Raw genomic sequence first — 25,202 nt, 5'->3', positions numbered from 1 at the left:
TTTGAGGCTCTGTCAGAGTCCGTCGAACTATACGATAATTGATGGACAGTGAACTGGAAAGAATGTGGAAGGATATTGTTATCTTATGGAGATATTACCTCGGACTGAGAAACACTCAGTATAGCTGGTGTCCCGACAGAGATTCGAACTGAATACTCAAGAATACAAATCTGGAGAGATGAAGGAAATGTCGAAAGCAGATCTTATTAAAATTCCTTTCATGTTCAGATATTCTCTTCACTTCGTTCTCACGCAGTCTCAACCCACGGCCTTCCCTTTGGGTGAGAGGCTGTAACTTATTTGGGGAGCCCATTCCGACATTTTCTTGTTGTCTTTGTTTTGCGCCTCCCCATTTACCCAACTTGCGAGTCTTCGATACGAATCGTCTTTTGTTTTCGTTGACGAACGGCAGTCCGTTTGGTGTTTGTCTTGGCCTCCTCTTCTTGTCTCCAAATATGAGGTTGCCTCTTGTCCGAAGACAATTACGTTTCCTCTGTGAAGGAACAGAGGTGAGTAGACTTGATGGCAAAGTCTTTCCAAGACACACAAAGGACAAAATAATGGAGCATCTTTCAGCTTTTGAAAATGTGCTATTTATAATCGTACAAAAGGAGCGGATTTTTTAGAACAAGGCGCTGAGGAGAATATGTGAACCTGAGAGGGCGGAAATGATATGGAAGTGGAGACAACTGCGCAGTGAATATCTTTAGAATTTGTTCTCATCGTAAAATATTATGAGAATGATCAAATCAAGGATCAGATGAGCGGGACATATAGCATGCATGGGAGACAATAACGTGTTTACAGTGTTTTGGTAAAAAGAACTGAAAAAGAAACAGATTACTTGGGATGCCTAGGTGCATATTGGAGATAATATTAAAATGGATCTTAAAGAAACAGGATAGGAAGATGTGCAGGGGATTCAATTGACTCGCGACAGAATCCAGTAGCGGGATCCTGTGAACGCGGTGGAAATTTCCGCGTTACATAAAGCGGGTTATTTACTGACCAGCTGAGTCACTGTCAGTTTCTCAAGGACTCTACACAATGGAGTTCGTTATTTCATCCATATTTCCAACTCAGTGAATATGCGAGCGATTTTACAGACGAAATTATATATGCATTTCTTGTATCTCCTGTCAGAATTACATTTTGTATGAAAACAGATAAGGTAAGCTTCTACATAGGTAATTCCCTTAATAGCAAAGGCACCAGAATATTGTATTAGTAACTCATGGTGCCTATTGGATGTGAATCCGTGCAGTCTATTCGATCGTTACTGTGGCTTCTACATAGCGTCTTATACCCTGAAGATGGGTGCATGACATTCCTCCGAAACTTCGGTAACTACTGACCATACTACAAAGCGTCATATCCCGTACGACTATGATCTTCATACGACCAGGAGTAAAAATCTCCTATAAATGAACCCCGAGCCCCGAAATTAGAAACTGCGAAGTTCATTTTATTTCACATTTATTTATTCAACAACGGCCGGCGGCTCAGATTGTACGCAGTCAAACTAAAGAATTATTGCTGAACAGTGCATTAGAAAATATGAGGGCGGCAGCAGTCGTGGCCTATTTGAAGGCACTACCTCAGTATTCGCCAGGGCACGCGGTACCGTAGTTGGTTTAAGCACTATGCTACAAGCCGGAAGGTCGCGGGATCGAATTCCGATGAGGTGAATTTTTTCAATTTACCTAATCCTTCCAGCCGCACTATGGCCCTGGGGTCGATTAAGTCTCTAACAGAAATGAATACCAGGAATCTTCCTGGGGAGTAAAGGGTGGCCGGCGCGTAAGGCTGACAACCTTACCGCCATCTGTGAGCCGGTTGTCTACAAAATGTGGGAGCCTCAACATCTCACAACCCTATGGGCCTCCACGGCCTGTTACAGGGATACCTTTAAGTTTACCTCAGTATTCGCCAGAGGAGGTAAGGAAACTCATGAAGGACATCAGTCAGGATTGTATCCCTGACGATATTCGAACACGACACCTCCCGAATACAAGTCACCAAGCGTTACCGCCAAAGCCAACTGGCTCAGCCGCAAAGCCCAGTATTAACAGAGTGCAATTAGTCTCATAACATTTTTGTGCCTCTTTCAAGCGCTTCTGCAGTGAACATGAAATCAAAGCAACATCCTTCGGTTTAACATTCGGAAAGGAATACGTAAGGGGAACAGATGGAATGAAAACACGAGAAGGATGGAGGGCAGAGAGAGAGAGAGAGAGGAATTTAATGAAGCAAGGCACAACATTTCAACTGAGGTTCCTCCCCTCTTCCATCTTTTCCCCCCTCCCCATCCACTCTTCATCTCGTGAAGCTGACTTAATCACATCATGGCTCCAAAACACTTCATTACAACTCCAGAATTCGTAAAGCGCCTCATTAAAATAAACATGGCTACACTATGGAAATGCTCATTTCCTTTTCCGACCTCGAAATTAACAGCAACAGCTTAAGACATGAGGGGATCTTGTAGGATATGGTCCCAGGAGGAGTGCGTCAATTATTATCTCTGGAAAATAAATCCTTTATCAGCGAGTAAATTTTTATTAAAATTCTAAGATTTGTCATAGAGGAAGTAAGATGCAGGAATGTTAAGGGCGGCCGCACACCAACTGCTTCAAGGCAAGCATCAAGACATGGGACAAAAGAAGAACTTTTCCTTCATTCGTGATTCGTCATGACTCAGACTGCTGTGTGGCGGTTTTCATATCCTAATTCGTTTCAACTGTGCTCCTTTGCATCATGTTGCAGATATCGTGTCTTGACTGTTACATGTCTTGGCACATGCCGGTATGCGACCTCATGGAAGCAACCAAGAAACAAAATAAGGGAACTCACATTAAAGACAAGAGAAAAATTCAAGTAAATGTGGGGTCTCGTACCGCCATTCAAAGTATCCGTAACACTTTCCTTGTTATGAACGATATATTTCGTTATCAATTAAAGTAAACTCTACTGTAAATAAGACTAATTAAATAAAAAATGCAGCAAAGTAAAACATATGTCGTACTGCATTCTTCTGGGTTATGATACTGTGTATTAATTTAGGAGGATATCAACGATTTTGAGAAATATACTGCTTCCAGCTTCACGGTAAACTTATACTGTAAAGACGGAGGCATTATGGTCTCTCATAACATGGCAAAACCTGTGCAATTAATAAATGGTCCTTTACGCTTTAAAGCACAGTTTTTTAAATACACAGACCCTAACACCCGCTGTAATATTCAAACCCCGCATTTAGGAGTTTCGTATGACATACAAAGAAACTCCGTGGTTTGAGTCCGCAAGCGAACTATACCGACCGAGAGACCGCCGCTTGTCGGCGAAGTTAGTGCCAATTTTAACGGATAGAGGGTGTCGTGTGGTCAGCGCAACGGATCCCCACGGCCGTCAATCTCGGTTCTCTAGACCGGAGCCGCTATTGCCTTGAAATAGCTCCTCAATTATCCTCACGAGGCTGAGTGGACCCGGTCCAGACCCACTACTTCTCAGAAAATCTGGTCGCGCCGAGAACCGAACCCAGGCCCTCTGGATCTGTAGCCGGGAAATCTGGCCAGTAGACCACGGAGACGGTCTGACTCTCGGAACAAACAACGACCACTTCCCTGAATATTAATAGCCAGGTGATACCTACAATGAAGATGCGGTGTTTTCCCAGAGGTAAGACCTGAACGTTTAAATATTATTTAGACACATTGTAGGCATCGTGTGACCGATTCGTATGCCTCAATGGAACCCTTATAACGTTGTTCCCGACGTACATACAAATCACAGGATAAAGAGGAAACAGGCAAGATGGGTTCCGTCCGCAGCGCCGCAACAAAGCCAACGTCCACAACAGTACGGACGGCGGTGTCGCGGTAATTAAATTTCCCTGCATCACGTCTCCCAACCCCCTCCGTCTAGCACATGTGTACAACTCATTTGTTCGCGAATCGGATACGCCATCTGTTGGGCACACTCCGTACTAACGGAATTTAACAAGATCCGAGAGGATCACAGTATCCGCGTGGTCTAAGGCACGAACCGTCTTCGCTAGCTCGAAAACTGGGATCGTGAGTTCGAATCCCATTCGAGGCATGGATGTCTGTATGTGTATAGGTAGCGGCCTTGCGACGGGCCGATCCCCCGTCCAAGGAGTCCTACCGAGTGTGTATAGACTAAGAAACTGAAGCGGCCAAGGTCCAAACGGCTGTAGAGACATAGAAAAAAAAACGAAGAACTCATGAAGCTCGCTTTCTGTCTATGATTTCAGCAGTTGATACAACGACTAAAAAGTAAATTCCATCTAAATAATATATAAAATCCAATTACTGTCTAATACTGTTTATTGTACTACATTGTCCGTCAACAGCGCAACAATTGTTCCTTCTTTCTTACACTTCACTTTCGACACAACATGTTTCGGCCCTAAATGGCCATCTTCAGGTGTCTTACTATGCTAAAGGAACAACTGTTGCATTGTTGACGGACTGTGTAGTACGATAAATAGCATTACATATTAATGCAAGAGGATGCTTACAGGATTCCAATTCCTGCCTCATAGAAAACATCACGTCTCCATTACAAATATCAAGTGGTTAATGCTGTTTAAGAAAGCAGTCGCTCTTTATTCATAATCATATTTACTTACTCACTCATGGAGCTGGGCCCTTTTTGAGGAGCCGCCAATTCTGCAGCTACTCAAGAATTTCCCAGCATTTTATGGAACCCGAAGGTTCATTACCGTGTTCACAACAACCCTCCGCTGGTCTCTATCCTGAGCTAATATATCCAGTCCATACCATCCTATCCCTCTAAGATCCATTCTAATATTGTCCACCCACCTATGCTTTGGTCTTCCCTGTGGTCTCTTTCCTTCTGGCTTTCCCACCAATATCCTATACGCATTCCTCGTCTCCCCCATTCGTGCTACAGGACCTGCCCACCTCATCCTCGTTGACTTGATCATTCTAATTATACTTGGAGAAGAGTACACGTTATGAAGCTCCTCATTATGCAGTTTTCTCCAACCTCCTGTCACTTCATCTCTCTTCTGTCCAAATATTCTCCTCAACATCCTATTCTCAAACACCCTCAGTCTATGTTCCTCCCTTAATGTCAGAGACCAAATTTCGCACCCATACAGAACCACAGGCAAATTAAACACATTAATAAGCATTGGGTACAAAACCACTGTTCATAATATCACCGTAGGTGATACATTTTGTAATCACTGCTCTTTAAGGGTTAAAAGACTTCACACATCAACAAACAGAAATGAGCTATCAACTTCGGTGTCTGAAAACCAAAAAGAAACTTACCCGATACTCGCAAAGGGCGATAATGAAAAATGCAGCGAGAAATTTCAGTCAGGTCAGCAGCACGACATAATCTGTATCTCTTTCCCATAAACTTTCAGGAGGGTTTATACTAATAATGTAATATTTCCACAACATTTTTAACCGAACAAACGGAGTACTCACTGACATAACCACATCATCAAACGATTCAACTATTTGACGAGAAATGGCGCTATGAAAATTAATCTTCTCAAGTAAACAAACATTTTATTACCCGTTTTGTTTCCTCTCCCCTATGCCCACTTTCACTCCAAACCCCTTTTGTGTTTTATTACTTTGCTGCTGCCATGAAGAGGGAACTGGATGCTGGGGGGTGGGGGTAGTGTTTGTTGTTACGGAGACCGATCAACGGTCGAGTTATTTGGGTTGCATATCCGCCCGGCTGAAGAGTGCCACGTTTTACGTTGCTATGGACTCATTGAATGTGTTTAATAGAAACAAAATCTCTTTGATTTTGTCGAATGTTCTCTACAAAGCGCACATTCACACGCGCAGACAAACAGACTGATTTCATACAGCAGGAAATTTCCTAACCGTCTGACACTCAGCTGTTAAACAAATTCCACTGTTTTCAGACTACCTTGTTCATAAAGTCGTACTGCCCGGCCTTCTCTTGTACCACTAAACTCTTGTTCACACTCTGAGTGTCTAAGAATTGTTTTAATATTATATCCCCACACATGCCTTCGTTTCCATGTGGTCTTCTCCGTTCTTCGAAGGATATTCTTTTTGCATTTCTTAAGCGTGCTACATACCCTGTCCATCCATCTTCGTTGACTTTATCACTCTAACCACACTTGAAGAAGCGTGAACATACGGACCCTGCTCATTATGTAACACGCACCACAAACCGGTAAAGACAGTAGCCTACACATGTGAGATCTGAGGGTCTCTGCATGAGTAGATCACTGCCTTCTGAGTTGTCAGACCATGAATCTGATAGAAATTTACCAATTTTGGAGGAATCTACTGCCTTCATCTTTAATGTAAAAAGTAGATTCATTCTTGTTTGAAGATGGAGGCAGCAGGTTTCTCCGAAACGTTGGTAGCTTTCTACCAGACTACAATGCATCATATCCCAGAATACAGTAACCTTCGGTCGCAGGTTTGTATCCCTGAGGTAATGAGTTTGAATCTCCGTGGGGTTATCGGCTAGCCAGGACGGTTTTCCATTACTTTCCTGATGCTTTCGAGACAAATACCGGACGAACGCGTATGTGTGTGTGTGAAAGAGGCGTTAGGTCGGTCAGTAGATGGTTGAATGATTGATTACACTGAGTGGATTCATAGGTAAGCGAATGACTGAGTAGCATTCGTCGACAAACGTCTTTGCGGGCGGCTAAGTGAGTTTACCTAGGACATTACTCTGGTGTCTTCACGAAAAGTGTCTCACCTGCAGGTGTGCGGAGTATGCAGTTATCAGGCAAGTTCACCAGTCAGGTAATAATTATATTCTCCAGACATTTATCCAAAACCACCTCTGTGGTCTAGTGGTCAAAGTTCCTGGCTATAGATCCAGAGGTCTCGACTTCTGACCACACTAGGTTAAGCCACTCTTCCAGCTGAACTGTCAGTCCAAGTCCAACTTACATTGCGACTGAAGGTCAGTCAGTCAGTCAGTAAGTCTTGGTGTCGAGTCTCATATATTTATTACCGTTTGATAGTTACGGCCTTGTTCTTCTGGGGCGCCCTCTCTGACGAGAGGACGAGTCTGTCTTCTGTACATGCTTCTGGCCCTTGCCAACGCAGTCTTTCTCGGGTCCGAGTCCCTTGGGACTCGCGACCATATTTTAATGTCTCAGATTTGAGACTTCCCTTTTCGTCGCCTCCTAAGACTCGCAGAGTCACGGTAGAGGTATTCGACCCCGCCTCCACACGGGGGATTGTTGACTTCCCGTTATATAGCCTCGTGTCGGACCACGCAGAAAACATATCCATTGCCCATCAACGGATATCATTTATTGACGCGTATTGTGGTAGACATTACCTAGCAACGAGCTGTTTGCCCAGAATTTGTCTACACGGGAATGTGTTTATCGATCCGTTGCCTAGCAGTGGGCCTATACCTCAAAGTACTATACAATGTGGTTAGCTTCAGAACAGTGGGCTTGTATTTGCAATACGTGAATATAAACGTTAATGAGATACATAAAGAATTCACTTTTAAAAAATATTTACTCCTCACATGACCGCCTCTGTGGTCTAGTGGTCAGAGTTCCTGGCTACAGATACAGGGGTCCCGGGTTCGATTCCCAGCGCTAACAGGTTTTCTGAAAAGTAGTGGGTCTGGAACGGGATCCACTCAGCCTCGTGAGGATAACTTAGGAGCTACTTCAAGGTAATAGCGGCTCCGGTCTAGAAAACTAAGAATAACGGCAGTGGGAATCCGTTGCTCTGATCACGCGACAACCTCTATCCTCTAAAGTTGGCACTAACTTCGCCGACAAAAGCACAAGAGACCACTGTAGGTCGAGGTGCAAGGGCCGAGAAGGCTTACCCCTATACATTCATTCAACTTCGCCGACAAGCGGCAGTAGCTCGGTATAGTTCGCTTGCGGACTATAGGCCACGGAATTCCGTTTTCTTTTTACTCCTAATATTTGTTTATTTTATTCGAGTAGCGTATTTTCCACTCTGATTCTCTTTACGTCACAAGTACACCCACAACAAAAGGAATTACAACAAATGAACACGTGGAGCCCCCACTCCGTTAGAAGCGCGTTGACCTCAGCGTTAGCTTCAGCTGTCTGTTACAGCGAAGGCGACATTTGTAGCTCCGTTTGTTTATGTAATAAATTACGAGATAACTTTGAATATGTCGGTCTGTTTCCATTTCGTTTTATGTGTCAGATATCTTTGAAGCTTATTTCATGTTTTGAATGTGATGCTCTTTATTTCATGGAAGCGAAAAGGGGGTTGGGACATTCCCCGTCTTTTATACCGTGAATAAAGCGGCTGTGCTCGAAACACTCACCCTCCACCCTCCACTGCCCTCCTCTTTCAGCCCCTGACTGTGTATGTACGCCCGCATAATTCCTATATTGCTGCATGACTGAAGTTCGATTAAGCCCAGTTCTGCCGTAAAACTCGCGGCCGTTCAGTTTCAAGCCATCTTTATCGTTTTAAAGAATATTACAAAATTTCAGAAAGGATTTTCATAATATTACGGTCCACTTAATTTCATTTGCTCCTTGAAATCACACAACTCCTCTTACTGTACACACAGAAAATATTCTGCTAGAAGTTTAATTACATTTCGTAAGTTCAGTGTTGCTAATTAAGTCTGTATAGTTTAAATGAGAGGCTTACGAAGTTTATATTCTTGGTTTGAAATGTGGAAGTTCATTTACATGGTTCATGCCCTAACTGTGTACTTGTGAACCACTTCCTCATGTCTCCATAGACCCGTCCAGAAAAAGTTGCTGCTGTTTTTAACTAAGCATCACGCCACGAAGACGTATTGGGAAGTGGAGGTATAGCTGGATACCGGCTTAAACTCGGCATTTGACTACAATTCCATGGTACCTATTCATTAGAAAGCTGGGTTTGTCCCAGAGCCGGTGCTGACGTTCGGGAAAGGTGAAAGATCTCAGATCCTGTTAAAAACCAAAACTCCATGCTGCGGTGATCAATGCCAGTACAATTTTATTTGTTCATTTTAGTCTTAAAGCTTCATTATGTTCTTCAGGTACATAATTCTATGAATTAAAGTTCATAAAAAATAACTCACTAATTAACTTAACGGAGCAGAGTCCATCTTGATAAGCTTACAGTTGCTCGCCTGATCAACAAATACTCTACATTGTACGGAACGCGAAGGGTAACTATTGTGCTCACAATATCCCTCCACTGGTCCATATCCTGGGGAAGAAACACCCTCCCCCACAGAAAATACCGTCTTATATTAAGAATGCAGGTTTATTGGTCCGTTACCTAGCAATGTCCTATTGAAGCGTGCGCGTGTGTTGCGGGAGTGTGTTTACCTACCCGATGCCCAGCAATGGGTATACATGTCACAATATTAAATAAACCCAGAGCGGATTTGGGTAGCGGTAAAGTTCTAAATTCGAATTTGGAAGGCTATAGGTTCGAATCTCGGTCAGGACATCTGCTACAACAAGGTTTCCCTCCGTCAACCTAAGGAAATTCCGAGACGGTATCCCAAAATCAAACCACGGACACCTCCTTCCAGATCCTTTCCAATTCATCCATTCATAGCCCCTCCACTTGAAGCTGCATACTTCGAGGACTGAACGACAGAGCAGAGAGACAATTAAAATGTATCTATATGCATAGGGATCGGCTCAGTCAATATTCTGACTCAGCTGCGGGGCAGATGACAAAGGATAGCTGGAAGATAGGAGAATGAGAGTTCGATTCCCGGTGGGGACAGAGATCTACCTCTTCTCCACAGTCTCCAGTCCGCTTCTAGGGCCCTACACAGCTTCCTATCCAATGAGTGTCGAGAGAAGGAAATTGCTGAAATTAAGAATATGTGGCGCTGTATCTCCACTCCGTCATAAATTTACATGACGAGGTGCTCAGACGGAGCACAAGGATAAATTTGGGTTTACTTTTACGAAAAACAATCGAATATAAAAGAAAATCTACAAATGAAAAAGAAATGTATGACGAAACAGAAACTATGCGAAGAACAAAACACTGCAAGAAAATCAGAGAACAAGAATAAACAAAACAATAGAATCGTGGTTGAAGGAACTGTCACTCAGTCATAGGGCTGAGCCCTTCTTGAGAAGCTGCCAACTGTGTAACTATTCCAGAACTTCCCAGCATTCTATGGAACCCGAAGTTTCATTATCGTGTTCACAAGAGCCCTGCACTGGTCCCTATCCTGAGCCAGATCAATCCAATCCATACAATCCCATCCTATTTCTCTAAGATCCATTCTAATACTGTCCACTCACCTACGTCTTGGTCTTAGCAGTGGTCTCCTTCCTTCCGGCTTTCCCACCAATATCCTATATACATTCCTCTCCTCCCCCATTCGTGCTACATGACCTGCCAACCTCACCCTCCTTGACTTGATCATTTTAATTATACTCTGAGAAGAGTACAAGTTATGAAGCTCCTCATTATGCAGGGTTTTCCAACTTCTTGTCACTTCATCTCTCTTCGGTCCAAATATTCTCCTCAACACCCTCAGTCTATGTTCCTCCCTTAATGTCAGAGACCAAGTTTCACACCCATACAGAACTACAGGCAAAATTATAATTTTGTATATTCTAATTTTTAAGTTTTGGGACAGCAGACGAGAAGACAAAAGCTTCTGGACTGAATGGTAGCAAGCATTTCCCGAGATGAAGGAACTGCACTGTAGGGAAAAGAACAATGCAGTCGAAGAGCAAATAAAATAAAATGAGACCGTAGAAAGTGGTTGTGGGTCAAATGAAAACACCCGCAGAACCAATGAGTCCAATAAACGGAAGAAATCAATGAAATCGAAAACGAGACAAGGTAAAAAATAAACGAAGTGGCTCTGCAAACATAGAGACACAGCTAATGGAAGTCTGCTCATGTAGGCTCCATCTCTGTCTATCCGTCTGCCTGTCTGCGGGCTTGCTTCTACGAGTGATACTGTGCTGCATGGTTTGTCAATCAACAGAAATATATAAATTGCTCAGTCAGCCTGAACAGAAGCATAAACTTTATATGATGAAAATACATGCATTTGATTTACACTAACGTGCCCATCCATAAGGCTAACTTACATATACACCAGATGGTCATCTCAAGATACAAGTTAAAGCACGTGTCCAGACATCTGGGGGCCTGAATGTCATACATTCTGATCACATTCCAACATTAGGCCAATCCCTCCTTTCAATATCTGCTACGTCACGGACTTTATGTGTTTCGCTCCACACTTGGTTACCTACGTATAATTATTTAAGGTCCTTGCTCAGTTCCTGGTAGATACACCTTCCTAAAAAATTTCCTCTCCCACGTATTTAATATAATTTCATTATTTTTCAACAAAGAAAACAAATGTAAGATTTGAGGCTTTCACGGCGGTGACTATGAAGAAAGCAGTCTTCTGGGATTTGGCACCGTGTATATGTGGTGTTAACACCACATCTTTTCTTCAAAGAAAACAAACTCCGTGGTCTGTAGTCCGCAAGCGAACTATACCGACCGAGCGACCTCCGCTTGTCGGTGAAGTTGGTGTCAACTTTGGCGGATAGAGGATGTCACGTGTTCAGCACAACTGATCCCAACGGCCGTTACTTTCAGTTTTCTAGACCGGAGCCGCTATTTCCTTGAAGCAGCTCCTCAATTATCCTCACAAGGCTAAGTGGACCCCGTTCCAGACCCACTACTTCTCATAAAATCTGGTACAGCCGGGATTCTAACCCGGGACGGACCACAGAGACGGTCTTCATCGCTTTTCAGTAATGGATAATATACAATGACCTTCACACACTGTTAACACAAACGAGGGTATATGAACCGAGTCATGACATCTGAGGTGGCGGATGTAACTGTCAAAACTGAAGTTAAGATTACATTTTTAAGCATTGGTCCAAAACGTTTACGAGCATACAGTTGTTTTATGTTTATGCCTCGCATATCAAAACGAAATGACACTCACCAGTCGTGTAAGGCTGGGAGTAATCCTTGTCCGGGCTGGTATATAATTTGGCACTCGCTTCGTCTCCAGGTTCCAGGTACGCCTTCGAGTCTCGTGGGTCACAGTAGGCTTCTATTATCTCTACCTACGAAATAAACAAAAACATTAAAACCCGGCATGCAGTCAGATTGGTCAGAATGGTAAGACAAAAGTATCCTAAGAACACTAGATGCCTTGTACAGACCATGAAGTCAATCATTATGTAATATACTGTAACATGCAGATTCATTGCTAGGCAACGGGTCGCTAAACACAATCCCGCAATACACGTGCACACAACAATAACACTTCTATTGTTAGGCAACGGCGCGGTAAACATGCTATCGCAACAATAGAAGCAGCAGTGTTTTCTATGTGGTCCGCCCCATGAATTGTGACACGTGACATGTGTTTTCTATAGGCAGTGCCGCGTCTATATAAGGGAGCCAGTTTGAAGGAACAGAAGCGTTAAGAGAATAGGAATACAACAGTAGTCGAGAGTAGTCGTCGAGTCTCGGAATTGGCGGCTGCAGAAATGGCAAGAAAGGAATTAGGCGGTGCCAAGAAGACTCCACGTGTGATTGGAAGTTACAGTGAGACTGTGTTAAAATCCATTGCCAGGAAACGGATATTGAAAATTTTGCAGAGTAATACCCATTGTTGAGACATGTAACCAAACAACGACTAGTGAAAGCAGACTCAGTAGACGTGTTGTGAGTTATTGTAAATGGTTGGTGATTAAGAGTGATTGTAAAAGATGGGGTTAATAAATCCAATAATACTACCCAGAACCCGTTTTTATTGGTCACGATGCTAAATACGTGACCACAGATGCAAAGGGGAGGGGCACGCGGTAGCGTACTTGGTTGAGGCACTATACTACAAGCCGGAAGGTCGCGGGGTTGAGCCCCAGTGAGGTGAATTTTTTTCAATTGACCTAATTCTTCACGCCGCACTATGGCCCTGCGGTCGACTGAGCCTCTAATAGAAATGAGTACCAGGAATCTTTCTGGGGCGGAAAGGGAGGACATCGCATAAGGCTGATATCCTTACCGCCATCTGTGAGCCGACAGTCTAGAAAATGTGAGAGCTTCAACGTCTCATAATCCTATGGACCTTCACGGCCTGTTACAGGGATAGCTTAACCTTTTTTCACCGGTGGAAAGAGAAGCGAAGATAAATATTTAGCTTTATGGTATTCGAACTCAAGATCCCATTGTGTTTGCGCCCTCACCAGAATTGCGTTTATTTTAACAAGTAGCTATAGAGAGAAAATTTAAAAGCATGTTCGCTATTTTAACTTCGCCTAAAGTAAGTGAGCACCATGTAAGATCTCATGCCGTCAACCACGATCGTTTACATTATCAGATAGGTGCTGACATCTTTTACGGGTCCAGCACAATACTAAATGTGTTTGGAACGCTTGGGGATTTCTCTCACTTTCGAGGTTCTAAAACTCCGATACCACATGTACATAGAGAAGTTCTGCCGGCTCTGACTGTACGGGAAGGATCTAATTTCATGTGTAAATGGAAAAGAAAATGATTTCCCGAATTTCTAAATGCCTTCAAAAGAAATCTCCCTGGAAGTTTTATATATTTTAAACGAAATTGGACGTGTTACACGCGGCTCTCCAGAGATGGCTCTCACAACCAGGCGTCCGAAACATACGAGCATCTGTAATTTTGATAATGGCTACCAAAAAAAACTGACAATCCCCTCAGCCCACTGCTGACAGCTTTTCAAATCTTACAGAATTCTAACTTCCATAAACTTATATAATTCAAAGTTCCGAACAGGGTTTCTTTCAAAAGTAAAGCTTCTTACTGGTAAGTAGTTCTATCTTATGGGATACAACGCCACGTCGTCTGTTGAAAGTTAACCGAAGTTTCGGAGGAACATCTTCAAGATTGAAGAATAAGCCAAATAAGAAACCAGCGTGAATCAGGAAGCATCAGAACTTGTCTTCTTACTTGCTTGATTTTTTATTCTACCCTGACGATGAAGGCAAAATATTCCTTCGAAACGTCGATTGACCTTCAACGGAATACACGCCGTTATATCCCTGAAGATAGAATTCTTCATAATCACCGCTGTGAGAACCTCAAATCCTACTTTTTCACTTGCATTCAAAAATAAAATTATCTATGTCATTAATTAAGAACTATTCCACGAAGATGTGTGTGTGGGAGTGGAGGTGTAACTCCAGACATGCGTAACTTCGGCACTGGATTTGAGGTGAGTAGTCAAATGTAAGCCTCAATCGCTTTATCCCTGAGGAAAGAAACCCAGTACCCAGTGGACAGGAAGTTGTGTGGGCCCCAGAACCAATCTGGAAGCTGCGGAAATTTTTAAAAACATTTTGCCGCTACGGATGATCAAACCTTGATTCCTGGAATCCCACACCTCGCAGTGATGATTAAGCTTTGGAAGACAGGACTTCACATCGTTTAGTGATGCTACAACAGTTGAGGTGATAAAATTGCGGCAGACTTTAATTATCATAAAATCTTCAAAATAATTTTTGTAAAAGCGTCACATTATTCAACATATAATTAATAAATATTCAACCTGAAACGATCAAACCGGCAGCGAATGAAGCACTGACACCAACAATAGAAAATTACGCGCTACAGGGAATTTTATCCAGGCTGGTCACATTAGCACCAGCGCACACAACTGCCTTGCTTTCAGAACCTGTACAGAGCACAAATTCAACAGGCAATGGTAAACTTTCACATTCATATGGTGCTATCTTTTCAGGATGTGCAGAGGGTTTAATTAGAATACAAAGGTCTTCCTTTGATAGAACAAACGGGAGGATAACCTCCGGCCGTTGAACGATCCAAGCGCTCTTCCGCAACGCCAAACCTTCAGGATATTGCTAGAGATTCCGCCTATAGAACAGCCATAATAGGCCTCAGCGGATTTTGTGCAGTCCTGCTAGAGTTACTATTGGAAGACGATACACCGGTTAACAGCTACCCATCAGTTATTAAAGAACAGCATAAAATGGTACGATTGTCACTGTGCTTTAATTAGCTAAGCACCACGCCATGAAGACGTATGGGGGAGTGGAGGTAATGCTCATCTATTCCTGACCTTGGCACTAGATGGAGATGACTGGACAGTCCAGTAAACTGCTTCTGGACCTCGCCAGAGCCCACAGTACCCATTGGATAGGAGGCTGGGCGGGCACCGGAGTCAGTCTGGAAGCCGTGGAATAGAGAAAATCCCTTGCCTCTGTCGGAAATCGAACACCGGCCGTCCAGCCAGTAGTCCGCCGCTATACGAACTCAGCTATTCCGGCTCCTAAAGACCGGCATAAGGCCCACTGAAATTTCAACGATTAATTCTTGAAAAAATCCTTCGTCAAAAAACGAAACACGTATTGAATAGGCTGGTGTAGCGATAACACTCTAGTCTTGTATTCGGGAGGTGCTGGGTTCACACCCCTGCCGGGACACCGGTTATCCTGCCTTAGAGTTATGTGAGTTCCCTTCGTCCCTTCAGGATACTACACGACAGCACCTCGATTTCGTTACTTCACAATCCTTCACAATTTATTGCTCAACAACCATCCTACAGTTCGACGCTAAAGAGTCCATATACCGACAGCGTCGCAAACTGATCACAAGAAGAAAAAAAAAATAAAAACTCGGTGGCAAGCGAACTATACCGACTGAGCGACCGCCGCTTGTCGGCGAAGTTAGTACCAACTTTAGGCAGCGCCATAGCTCAAGCGGTTAATCGCTGGCTTCCCACCACGGCGGCCAGGGTTCGAGACCGGGTTTGGTCAAGTGGGATTGGTGTTGGACAAAGTGGCCCTGGGGCAGGTTTTCTCCGAGTACTTTGGTTTCCCCTAACAATCTTCATTCCACCAAATTCTCCATCATCATAATCACCCGGGGCACCTACAATAGGCCAATCAGTGGGCAAACGTGCCAAGTGGGCCCAACTGGGCTCCACCTCCCACTATAGCAATTAATAAATTAATTTGTGCCAAATTTAGCGGATAGAGGGTGTTGCGTGGTCAGCGCAACGGATCACCACGGCAGTTAATTTCGGTTTTCTAGACCGGAGCCGCTATTTCCTTGAAATAGTTCCTCAATTATCATCACGAGGCTGAGTGAACACCGTTCCAGACCCACTACTTCTCAGAAAATCTGGTAGCGTCGGGAATCTAACCCGGGACATCTGGATCTGTAGCCAGGAACTCTGACCACTACATTACAAGAAGACAAACATACAAATACAACGCATGGTCAAACTGCAGAGGTTTTAAATTTTAAAGCAGGTGGTACAAACAGCAACCATTGTGCTTTAAAGGGTTAAGGAAACGCGTTTGTATTCATCAGAGGACTCAGATCTTGCAGTAATACAGCGAGATACAGTGCCCATTTGTTCCATGCTGCCGTACGCAGGTGAAGGGTGGGGTGGAGGTTCTTACTGGAGGGGATGCCTTCTAATTTCCGTACCGGATTTCCCACGTGGCTTGTTACTTGGTTACGAGACTTGCAGGGAAGTCCTTACAGTATTGCCAAACCTGGACAACTTTCGAAACTCTCAGCAAAAATACAAATAACCCTACCAGGCGCCAGAATTATTACTAAGGGCTTCATAGTTTGTGGTACCATATTTATGTACAGATATACCCGCGTAATTTGAGTGACTTTCATTTGGGAAACATCCGGATCAGAGCTCGGAGAAACCAGATGAAATGGCAGAGGGTCCAGTTTATTCAAATTCATGATACCGCATATAGCTCGAACGGGACATAGTCTGGGGTTTCTAGACCGGAGCCGTTATTTCCTTGAAATAGCTCCTCAGTTATCCTCATGAGGCTGAGAGGACCCCGTTCCAGACCAACTACTTCTCAGAAAATTTGGTAGCGTCGGGAATCGAACCCGGACCTCTGGATCTGTAGCCAGGAACTGTGATCACTAGACCATAGAGGCGTTCATGGAACAGAATAAATATCTAGGCAGAAATATAGACAATACGTATCTAAGAGAACTAGGACACACGAGTGTTAGCACACAATGTTAAGACCTCACTGAAGCTTAAACAGACCTGTAGCCTAGTCTTGAAAGAAAGAAGAAGAAATGCCTAAACGTTTAGAGTTCTCCTAGAACATTCGTGTAGAAACTCTGAAGGAATTTTCAATATCAACATTTCTACGTATTGCTTTAATATCCAACAGTCTAGAAGGAATACACGAATATAATACATCCCTATCATTCCACGTGAATTCCCCGTTCTCTCGCCCCCTCTTACTTCGAATCCATCTGTCTTGAGAGAGAGAGAGAGAGAGAGAGAAGAGGGTCCTGCCACCGTACGACATTAAAATATAAAACCCCGAATTAGCATTTAATATAGAGCATCGCTGATTCCATTTTGTCATATTGCATGCCAAGAGATATAAAAAAACGATAAAAATGAAGCAGCGAAGATAAAACAAACTGGCCTTGTTTAAATAGAGCCTGTAGAGGATATCTGAGGTCTGCAAGTACCCTAACTAAAACATGCAGCGAATTAGAAAGGTCTGGAATTCAAAGAAGGTCGCATCGCACTTTTGCTTCGAAAGTTTCACAGGAATATTTGGTGTGCTTTGGCAGTCCGTGCTGCAACGTTCGACGCTTGCCTTGGAATTCTTGTATAAATCTTGAGAAACTGCAGTTGAGATGCCCTCAGAGTGGAGGATATTTTACGAAGTTATTTGAATATTAGTATATAGCTCGTAGAATTTCAACTGGACATTGTAAAAAAGAACTTCCCTCAAAAACACCTAACTTCAGTAACTTGTCAAGTTATAACACACTTCTCTTGGCAGAATAACAATATACGTTACGCTGTTCTCAGGTTTTCTCCGAATACTTCGGTTTCCCCTACCAATCTTCATTCCACCAAATTCTCCATCATCATAATCACCCGGGACAGGCTGCAATAGGCGAATCAGTGGCCGACGAGCCGAGTGGACCCAGCTGGACCCCACTATTCGAATTTAAAAAAAAATTAAGCTGTGTTCCCATCTACTAGAGAAAGGTGGATAAAAATAATGCTGAATCATGGCATAACTTCTATTGCCGCCATCTTCCGCTTTAATTCATGACTACTTCCTAACATGTACAGTATAACGACAGAAGAACAGGCTCTGGACACTTAAGGATCGTGCTTTCGACGTTATAATTGTCACTTCACTTCACTTCACTTCACTTCCTGCATCCCACATTTCACAAGAACAAGAGGCTCGTGCTGTTGTGTCCGACTTCTGAACCGACCATCAGGTCTTCAGTAAATTCCGGCACAACTTCCCAGTCGAGGGAGTTACCACTTCTTCTCCGTATTCGGAAAGTTAGGCGATAAAATACTAACCCGGAGACCACTTATGTTGAGTGAAGTTTAACCTAAATTCCTCCAGGCAAACACCGAGGCAGTGTCTCAAATAAAGCAAAGATCGCTTCCTTCCAAATCCTTCCTAATTCATGATTTATTAATCATTTCCTCATTCGACACTGCATAGCCTGAGCTGCTAATAACACCGTTTAATGAATCATAAATAAATAAATAAATAAACAGAAACAAAATTTCACCTGGGCATTTCACTGAAAATTCTCCCATGTACATATATGTATGTATGTATATGGTGTGCGTGTGAGTATGTTTGGACCGAAGAGAGATGAAGTGACAGGAGGTTGGAGAAAACTGCACAATGAGGAGCTTCATAACTTGTACTCTTCTCCAAGTATAATTAGAATGATCAAGTCAAGGAGGATGAGGTGGGAAAGGCATGCAGCACGAATGGGGTAGAAGAGGAATGCATATAGGATATTGGTGGGAAAGCCAGAAGGAAATAAAGCACTGGGAAGACCAAAGCGTACGTGGGCGGACAATATTAATATGAATCTTAGAGAGATGGTATGGATAGGATTGATCTGGCTGAGGACAGGGACCAGTGGAGGGCTCTTGTGAACACGGTAATGAACCTTCGGGTTCCATAAAATGCTGGGAAATTCTTGAGTAGCTGAAAAATTGCCAGCTTCTCAATAAGGGCTCAGTTCCGTGAGTGGGTGAGTGAGTGTGAGTAAATCGTGCGTTATCTAAACAATATGCTTAAAGTAACTCATAAGATGATATGTGTGTCTGTCCGTCCGTCTGTTAGATATATTATGGAAACTGATCAAGGATGTCGATCAAATTTAATATTGAGCCACTTCTCTCTCTCTCTCTCTCTCTAAACTTTACCCAATTCATTTAATCTTAGTTCGCATAGTCCAAATACAACCCGCACTACACGACGCTGAACTTCATCGCTTTTATAACATCTTTCTAATTATAGACCAATTTATCTAACCAAACCCCCAAAACCAACAGACTCAATGGTGTGTTCACACCATCACTTGATTCAATCACAGTGTTCACCCTGTCGGCGCCTCCTTTCCTAGCTCCCTTTTATATTTGTTTCTTACATTTTTCTGCGTGATACGATTTCTAGACATCCCCGCCTGAATATCGGCTAACCCACAGTCGTAAATCCTGATGTGTTGCCTACAGTCACGGCGTTGAAATGAAGTGTCTGCTGATATGTGCAGGAAACAGGATGAGAAGGGGAAGTGTGGGATTTGCGGCTGATTGGCATAGATACTGCACGTAAAATGGCTGCATACTGCCACAGATGTCGCCACATCAAGACGTACTAACAACCCAAAAGGGGAGAAACAGAACGAAGTGAATTTGGTGTGAGGCTGGGTTCGGCGTCAGAAACTGAGTTTGGCAGTTCTTGGAACATACAAAATATTCTGAAGTAGAACTTTTTAAATAACTTTGTTATCTTCTGAGACCTGATGCCGTTTGTTGAAAGTCAACCGACACTTCGGAGTAACATCGCCTCATTTTCATGGTTGAAGGGTAAGCCAAACAAGAAACCACAGGCATTCGGATGTATAACGGATTCATACGACTGAAGTAAAATGGAGACTGTTCAAGCCTGTGGCTGGTTTAAGGAGTGATGATACAAGGGGTTTGGATTCGTAATCGGGTTTATTGTACTCTTAGATACGCAACTTGTAACTACACTTTACATATCACTATCACACACAGACTGTTGTTTACAGTCACGGTCTTCACTGCGTTGCTCGGTAGCGGCTTCCAACAGTGGAGCGTCCTCGGCTTCCATGTCCGGTTCCCGGCTGGAACCTTTCAGCTGCAGCTCCCAAGCTGAACTGACGAGACTTAATATTTTAAGGTGCATGCTAAACTAAGCTAAGCTAAGCTAAGCTAAGCTAAGCTAAGCTATCCCTGTAACAGGCCGTGAAGGCCCATTGGGTTGTGAGACGTTGAGGGTCTCACATTCTCTAGACAATCGGCTCACAGATGGCAGTAAGGTCAGCTTTACGCCCCGGCCGCTCTTTCCTCCCCAGGAAGATTCCTGGTACTTATTTCTGTTAAAGGCTGATTCGACCCAAGGGCCATAGTGCGGCTGGAAGGATTAGGTCAACTGAAAACATCCATCTCATCGGGACTCCTACCCGCGACCATCCGGTTTGTAGCATAGTGCCTCAACCAACTACGCTACCGCGTGCCCAATTACATGCAAGCTCCTTTTAAAAAAATACAAAATTTTAATAGAACTATACGCAATAACATAGATACCAATATGGGACTCAGACGAGATCCCGTGGAGGGTCAAATAAGCACGCAGACGGACGAATACAATCCCTCCCCTACGGGCCCATGTCGTTCACTTCTAAAAATTATCGTAATAAGCATTTACACATTCAAGCAGCTTACAACTCGTCGCTCCCTTCCGTTAAAATAATACAGGGTGTTCAATCAAGGAGGAAACTTCGCAACACCGTTAACCAGGCCCAATATTCCTCACAGATTGCTGCTGTAACTGTAACAGCGCGTATTTATCAGCGCTAATGACTCATTCTGCTATCAGCATTTACAGTAGCAATCTGTGAGGAATGTTGGGACGGGTCAGCGGTGTTGCGAAGTTTCCTCCTTAACTGAACGCACTGTACTTGTAGATGTATCAGCCATATTGCCTATCCCAATTTAAACATTCCATAGAGACGCTACCAAAAAGAGTACAAATACACCGTATTAACAAGACAAAAGAAATCATGACAGGAAATGTGCATCAGAGAAGACAGTGCTAATCAGTTCTAGAGAATCTTTTCCTTTTCTGTCATTCTTCTGCTCAAGTTTTGCTTCGTAACTTTTCCTTCCGTTATTCCCTTCAATTTCATTATCTTCTCCATAAGACCGCTTCCTTTACTGAGAATTTCCAATTTAATCAGAAGCTGAAAGTCACACACTGTAATGCTTTATATATGAGTATGTTTACTTTTTGTAATAAAACTTCTTCATAAAAATTATCTTCAACACAGTTTCTATACACATGCAATACATCTTCCCCTCCAGTTATGAGATCACTAGTGTAGTTCTCCCCTGTTCTCCTTCAACCCTCCCTTTCATCCCTTAATTTCTTTTCAACTCAGTCTAGAAATTCAATTAATGATAAATCAGCTTGTTAAGAGTCAAATCAAAGATCTTATGAAATCCTTCTTGACTTGAAATAAGAGAAGAGAGAAGCCATCTTGTTTTATCTGCTGCGTGACACTGTCATGAAACATTGATGGAAACTGCTACCAGAAGATGGTGATGTGAGCGAGGAAGCAGTGGAGGTATTCCTCCAGCAAAGACTGTTCTTCTTGAATAAAATAATGAAATGCATGTCATGAGTAGAGACAGCTCAAGCTGGACGAACGGGATTCGATTCCTAGCAAGTCACAGACCCGTTACCACTTTGCCTTGAACGTTTCTAGGATACTCTCGTCCTCATGACGAATTGTGTATTTAGATTAGTTGTTAAACGGAATTGTGTTTCAAAGGTAATTAATCTGTTAACCTTCGGATGCATGCAAAAATATTATTGATATGACAGATATCTGTGACTTAGACAGAAACGAATATCTTAATAGTATGCATCCTGTTGTGTGTTACTGGGGTACCCAGTATAAGGGTCGAAACATATAGCGTCAATAAAAACAAATGTTGAGGATAATTGAGGCGCTATTTCAAGGAAATAACGGTTCCGGTCTAGAAAACCGAGATTAACAGCCGTGAGGATTCACTGAGCTGACCACGCGACACCCTTTTAAATACAGAATATTGTTGTATAGACCGCATACTTTTGTATACATTGTATGTACCTTGAAACAAGTATATTGAAGGTCGAGGAATATGTCGGATCTGAGGTCCTCACGGCTATGACTGGCTACAGTGTGACGCTGTGAATTCTGGTACATATTTACCAACGTTTCGGAGGAACTTGCTGCCTCAATCTTCATTACATTTGTAGGTGAGATTTGAAGACTTCACGACGGTCTCGGATATGACAGCCTCCGTTTCACAGGAACTTGCTGCCTTCATAACACTTTTATGTGAGATCTCAAGATCTCTCAGGGGTCATTATGAAGACCGCTGTCTTACATTTCAGTCCTAAAGTTCGTGGCACTAGGATCCCGTAAACGTTGCTTAATATCTACCAGACTACACGGTATCATATCTCAGAAATCAGTAATATTTAAGACCTCTGTTGTTTTGTGTTTCATATATTTTCTTGTGTTTAATAGTTTTACTTAATTTCCTATCTATAAAGTAACATTTGGGGCAGGCTTATCGTAGTTGGTTGAGGCACTTTGCTACAAGCCGCAAGGTCAGGGTTCGAGTCCCGATAAAGTGGATTTTTTTCAATTGACCCAATCCATCCAGCCGCACTATGGCCCTGGGGTCGACTCAGCCTCTAAAGGCCCGTCCACATTACTCGCGCTCGTGCGTCAGAAGCTTACTGCTGCCGGAAAATCAGGATCTGGAGCTGATATCTGTTGTGAAGAAATGCGAAAGCTTTGTATGCAAACCAGTTTGGGCGTCCACTTCGTCAGTTCCAGATCCTGATTTTCCGGCAGCAGTAAGCTTCTGACGCAGCAGCACGAGTAATGTGGACGGGCCTTAACAGAAATGAGTACCAGGAATCTTTCTATGGGGTAAAGGGCGACCGGCGCGTAAGGCTGACGTCACCGCTATCTGTGAGCCGAATGTCTACAAAATATGGGAGCCTCGACGTCTCACTTTACAGGGAGAGCTTTACTGTTTTTTTAGAAAGTACCATACACAATTGTTGTGCTTAAGATTACGAGCTTGTGCGATGTGACGCCGTGTAGCCTGGCATGCAGGTACATAGGTTACCTAGTAATATGCTTCCCTCGACACACTGCCGCCTGTCCGTCAGCCTACAGATCGTCACATTCCCGACGACAAATCTTGCAGCAAATGCAGCATAATTGTGTGCGCGTCTACAAACAACGAAACCCCTTCCAAGACTCAATCTTGTTTGCCACGGAAAAAGCCCCACGAAAGACAAAGCTATAAGCTAGTACCGTTACGTCCCCTATAATTATAACATCCCTCTATTTTCTTACCCCCGATCTGCTTTCCCTCCTTTGAACCCTTTCTTGCCACCGTAAGACGTTTAATTACAGCCTCCTGCCTCTGTTCTGCCGCCACTTGCCAAGAACGGGATTTCTCTTTTAGTGAGTAACAAAAGGAAGACGAACTACAAATCGTTCTAAAACAATCAGGACAAACAAAGCTTCTTCCTCTTGGCGCAGACAGCAGCACTGCAGAGTAAGTGAAACCTAATCAGAACCACATTGATGCCAACGCGTTTACATGTTTGTGGAATGCCTCACGTTGGGACGTACGTCTGATAAGAAAATATGGAGAAAGCCATCTTCTGGGATGTGGCGCCGTGTAGACATTGTGTTAACCGACGTTTCGGAGGAACGTCGGTTAACACAATATTTACACGGCGTCACATCCCCAGAAAACGGCATTCTTCATAGTCACCGCCGTGAAAACTTAAAATGTTACAAGAAGATATGGGTCCTGGATTTTAGGATAAGATAAGATTAGGACGAAAAGGGAGCTCAAGGGAATATCAGGATCTGAACCAGAGATGAAGTAAGAAAAATATGGAGAGCACTGCATGACGATTGGTTTCGTAGTCTCCATATCTGCCGAATTACACGGTACCGCAACTCACAGAACTTTCATTTTTCTTCTGCTGTCCCTGTGCTTAATTATATAACCACCACGCCATCGAGGCGTATGAGGGAGCAGAGGAAAAGTTCTACCATTCTTGACCTCGGTACTAAATAGAGGTAAGTGGTCAGCTTCGCGCTCCGGCAACTTTACCCCCTGCACCCATGGCATGGAGGTTGGTTGGGCCGCAGAGGCGGTTGGCGTGCTGTTTGGTATAAAACAATCTCTTGTCCTTGCCGGTAATCGAATCCCTGCCGACCAGCCCAAAGCCCTTCGCCATACAGACTGAGCTATCCCCCCTCGGTAGAGAACTGCATTCGGTAATACAATCCGAAAGTAGGCATCATACTTTCAGCAAAATAGTGGGGTAACTGCTGTAATTAACGTTGTCTTACCTGTTCTCCATTGGGACTTGGAGCTGTCCAGTTCGCTAGACCGGCACCAAAACTGTGAGGTCTTCTCTTGTTGACGAAATCGACTGGTAAACTGTACTCGTCACACAAAGACACCTGCAGAAGACAGAAAAATGCAACTTTGTTGTGATGCGATCTATAGAGGACCCTTACGACTAACTGTAGGACACATACCCTTTAAAAACTGAACTTATTGTCAATACACAAGAAAACTCAGTACGTACCTCACAGGAAACATATTACGTGTCCGCTACAAAGACCGACCGGTTAATGCTGTTTAGATAAAAACGGTTGTTTGTTATGAAAAGCATACGAAACACAAAAACGCATTCTGCAGAGTTTTAGTACGTTAAAGTTGGTGGTATACTGGACTTTAAAGTGTGAAACCTTGCTTGAATATCAATTTCCAGTTTGTGATGCTCTGTGAAAGAACACAGAGTATGCACGTGTTTCATCGACCGAAAACAGGAACAACAGAAAAAGTGATAAGAAATCACTTTTTTCCTTTGGCGTTAGAGCCCCAATTTCGGCCTTGGCCTACCTCCATGAAACTTTCCGTTTCACATCCGTTTTCTAGATCTTACACATTCGGTAGGACTCCTTGGGCGGGTGATCAGCTCGTCGCAAGGCCTCTACCTGTACACAAACACAGAAAAACGCACACACACACACAAAATATACATCCACGCT

General features: G+C 43.4%; 1 protein-coding gene across 1 annotated transcript in view; it reads right to left on the bottom strand.

Moving 5' to 3' along the window:
* The window catches only part of LOC111871570, a gene marked incomplete at its 5' end in the record, with an annotated part of 71,459 nt that extends 46,851 nt beyond the window's left edge, over positions 1 to 24,608 (bottom strand). The window contains 2 exons of the mRNA XM_033754309.1: positions 11,971 to 12,094; positions 24,495 to 24,608. Coding sequence (XP_033610200.1) covers positions 11,971 to 12,094; positions 24,495 to 24,608 — 238 coding nt within the window. The remainder of the gene's footprint in view (positions 1 to 11,970; positions 12,095 to 24,494) is intronic.
* Positions 24,609 to 25,202: the final 594 nt, after the last annotated feature.

Source organism: Cryptotermes secundus, unplaced genomic scaffold (genome assembly GCF_002891405.2).
Source record: "Cryptotermes secundus unplaced genomic scaffold, Csec_1.0 scaffold1720, whole genome shotgun sequence".
Lineage (NCBI taxonomy): Eukaryota > Metazoa > Arthropoda > Insecta > Blattodea > Kalotermitidae > Cryptotermes > Cryptotermes secundus.
This window is presented reverse-complemented; position numbering and strand designations above follow the sequence as displayed.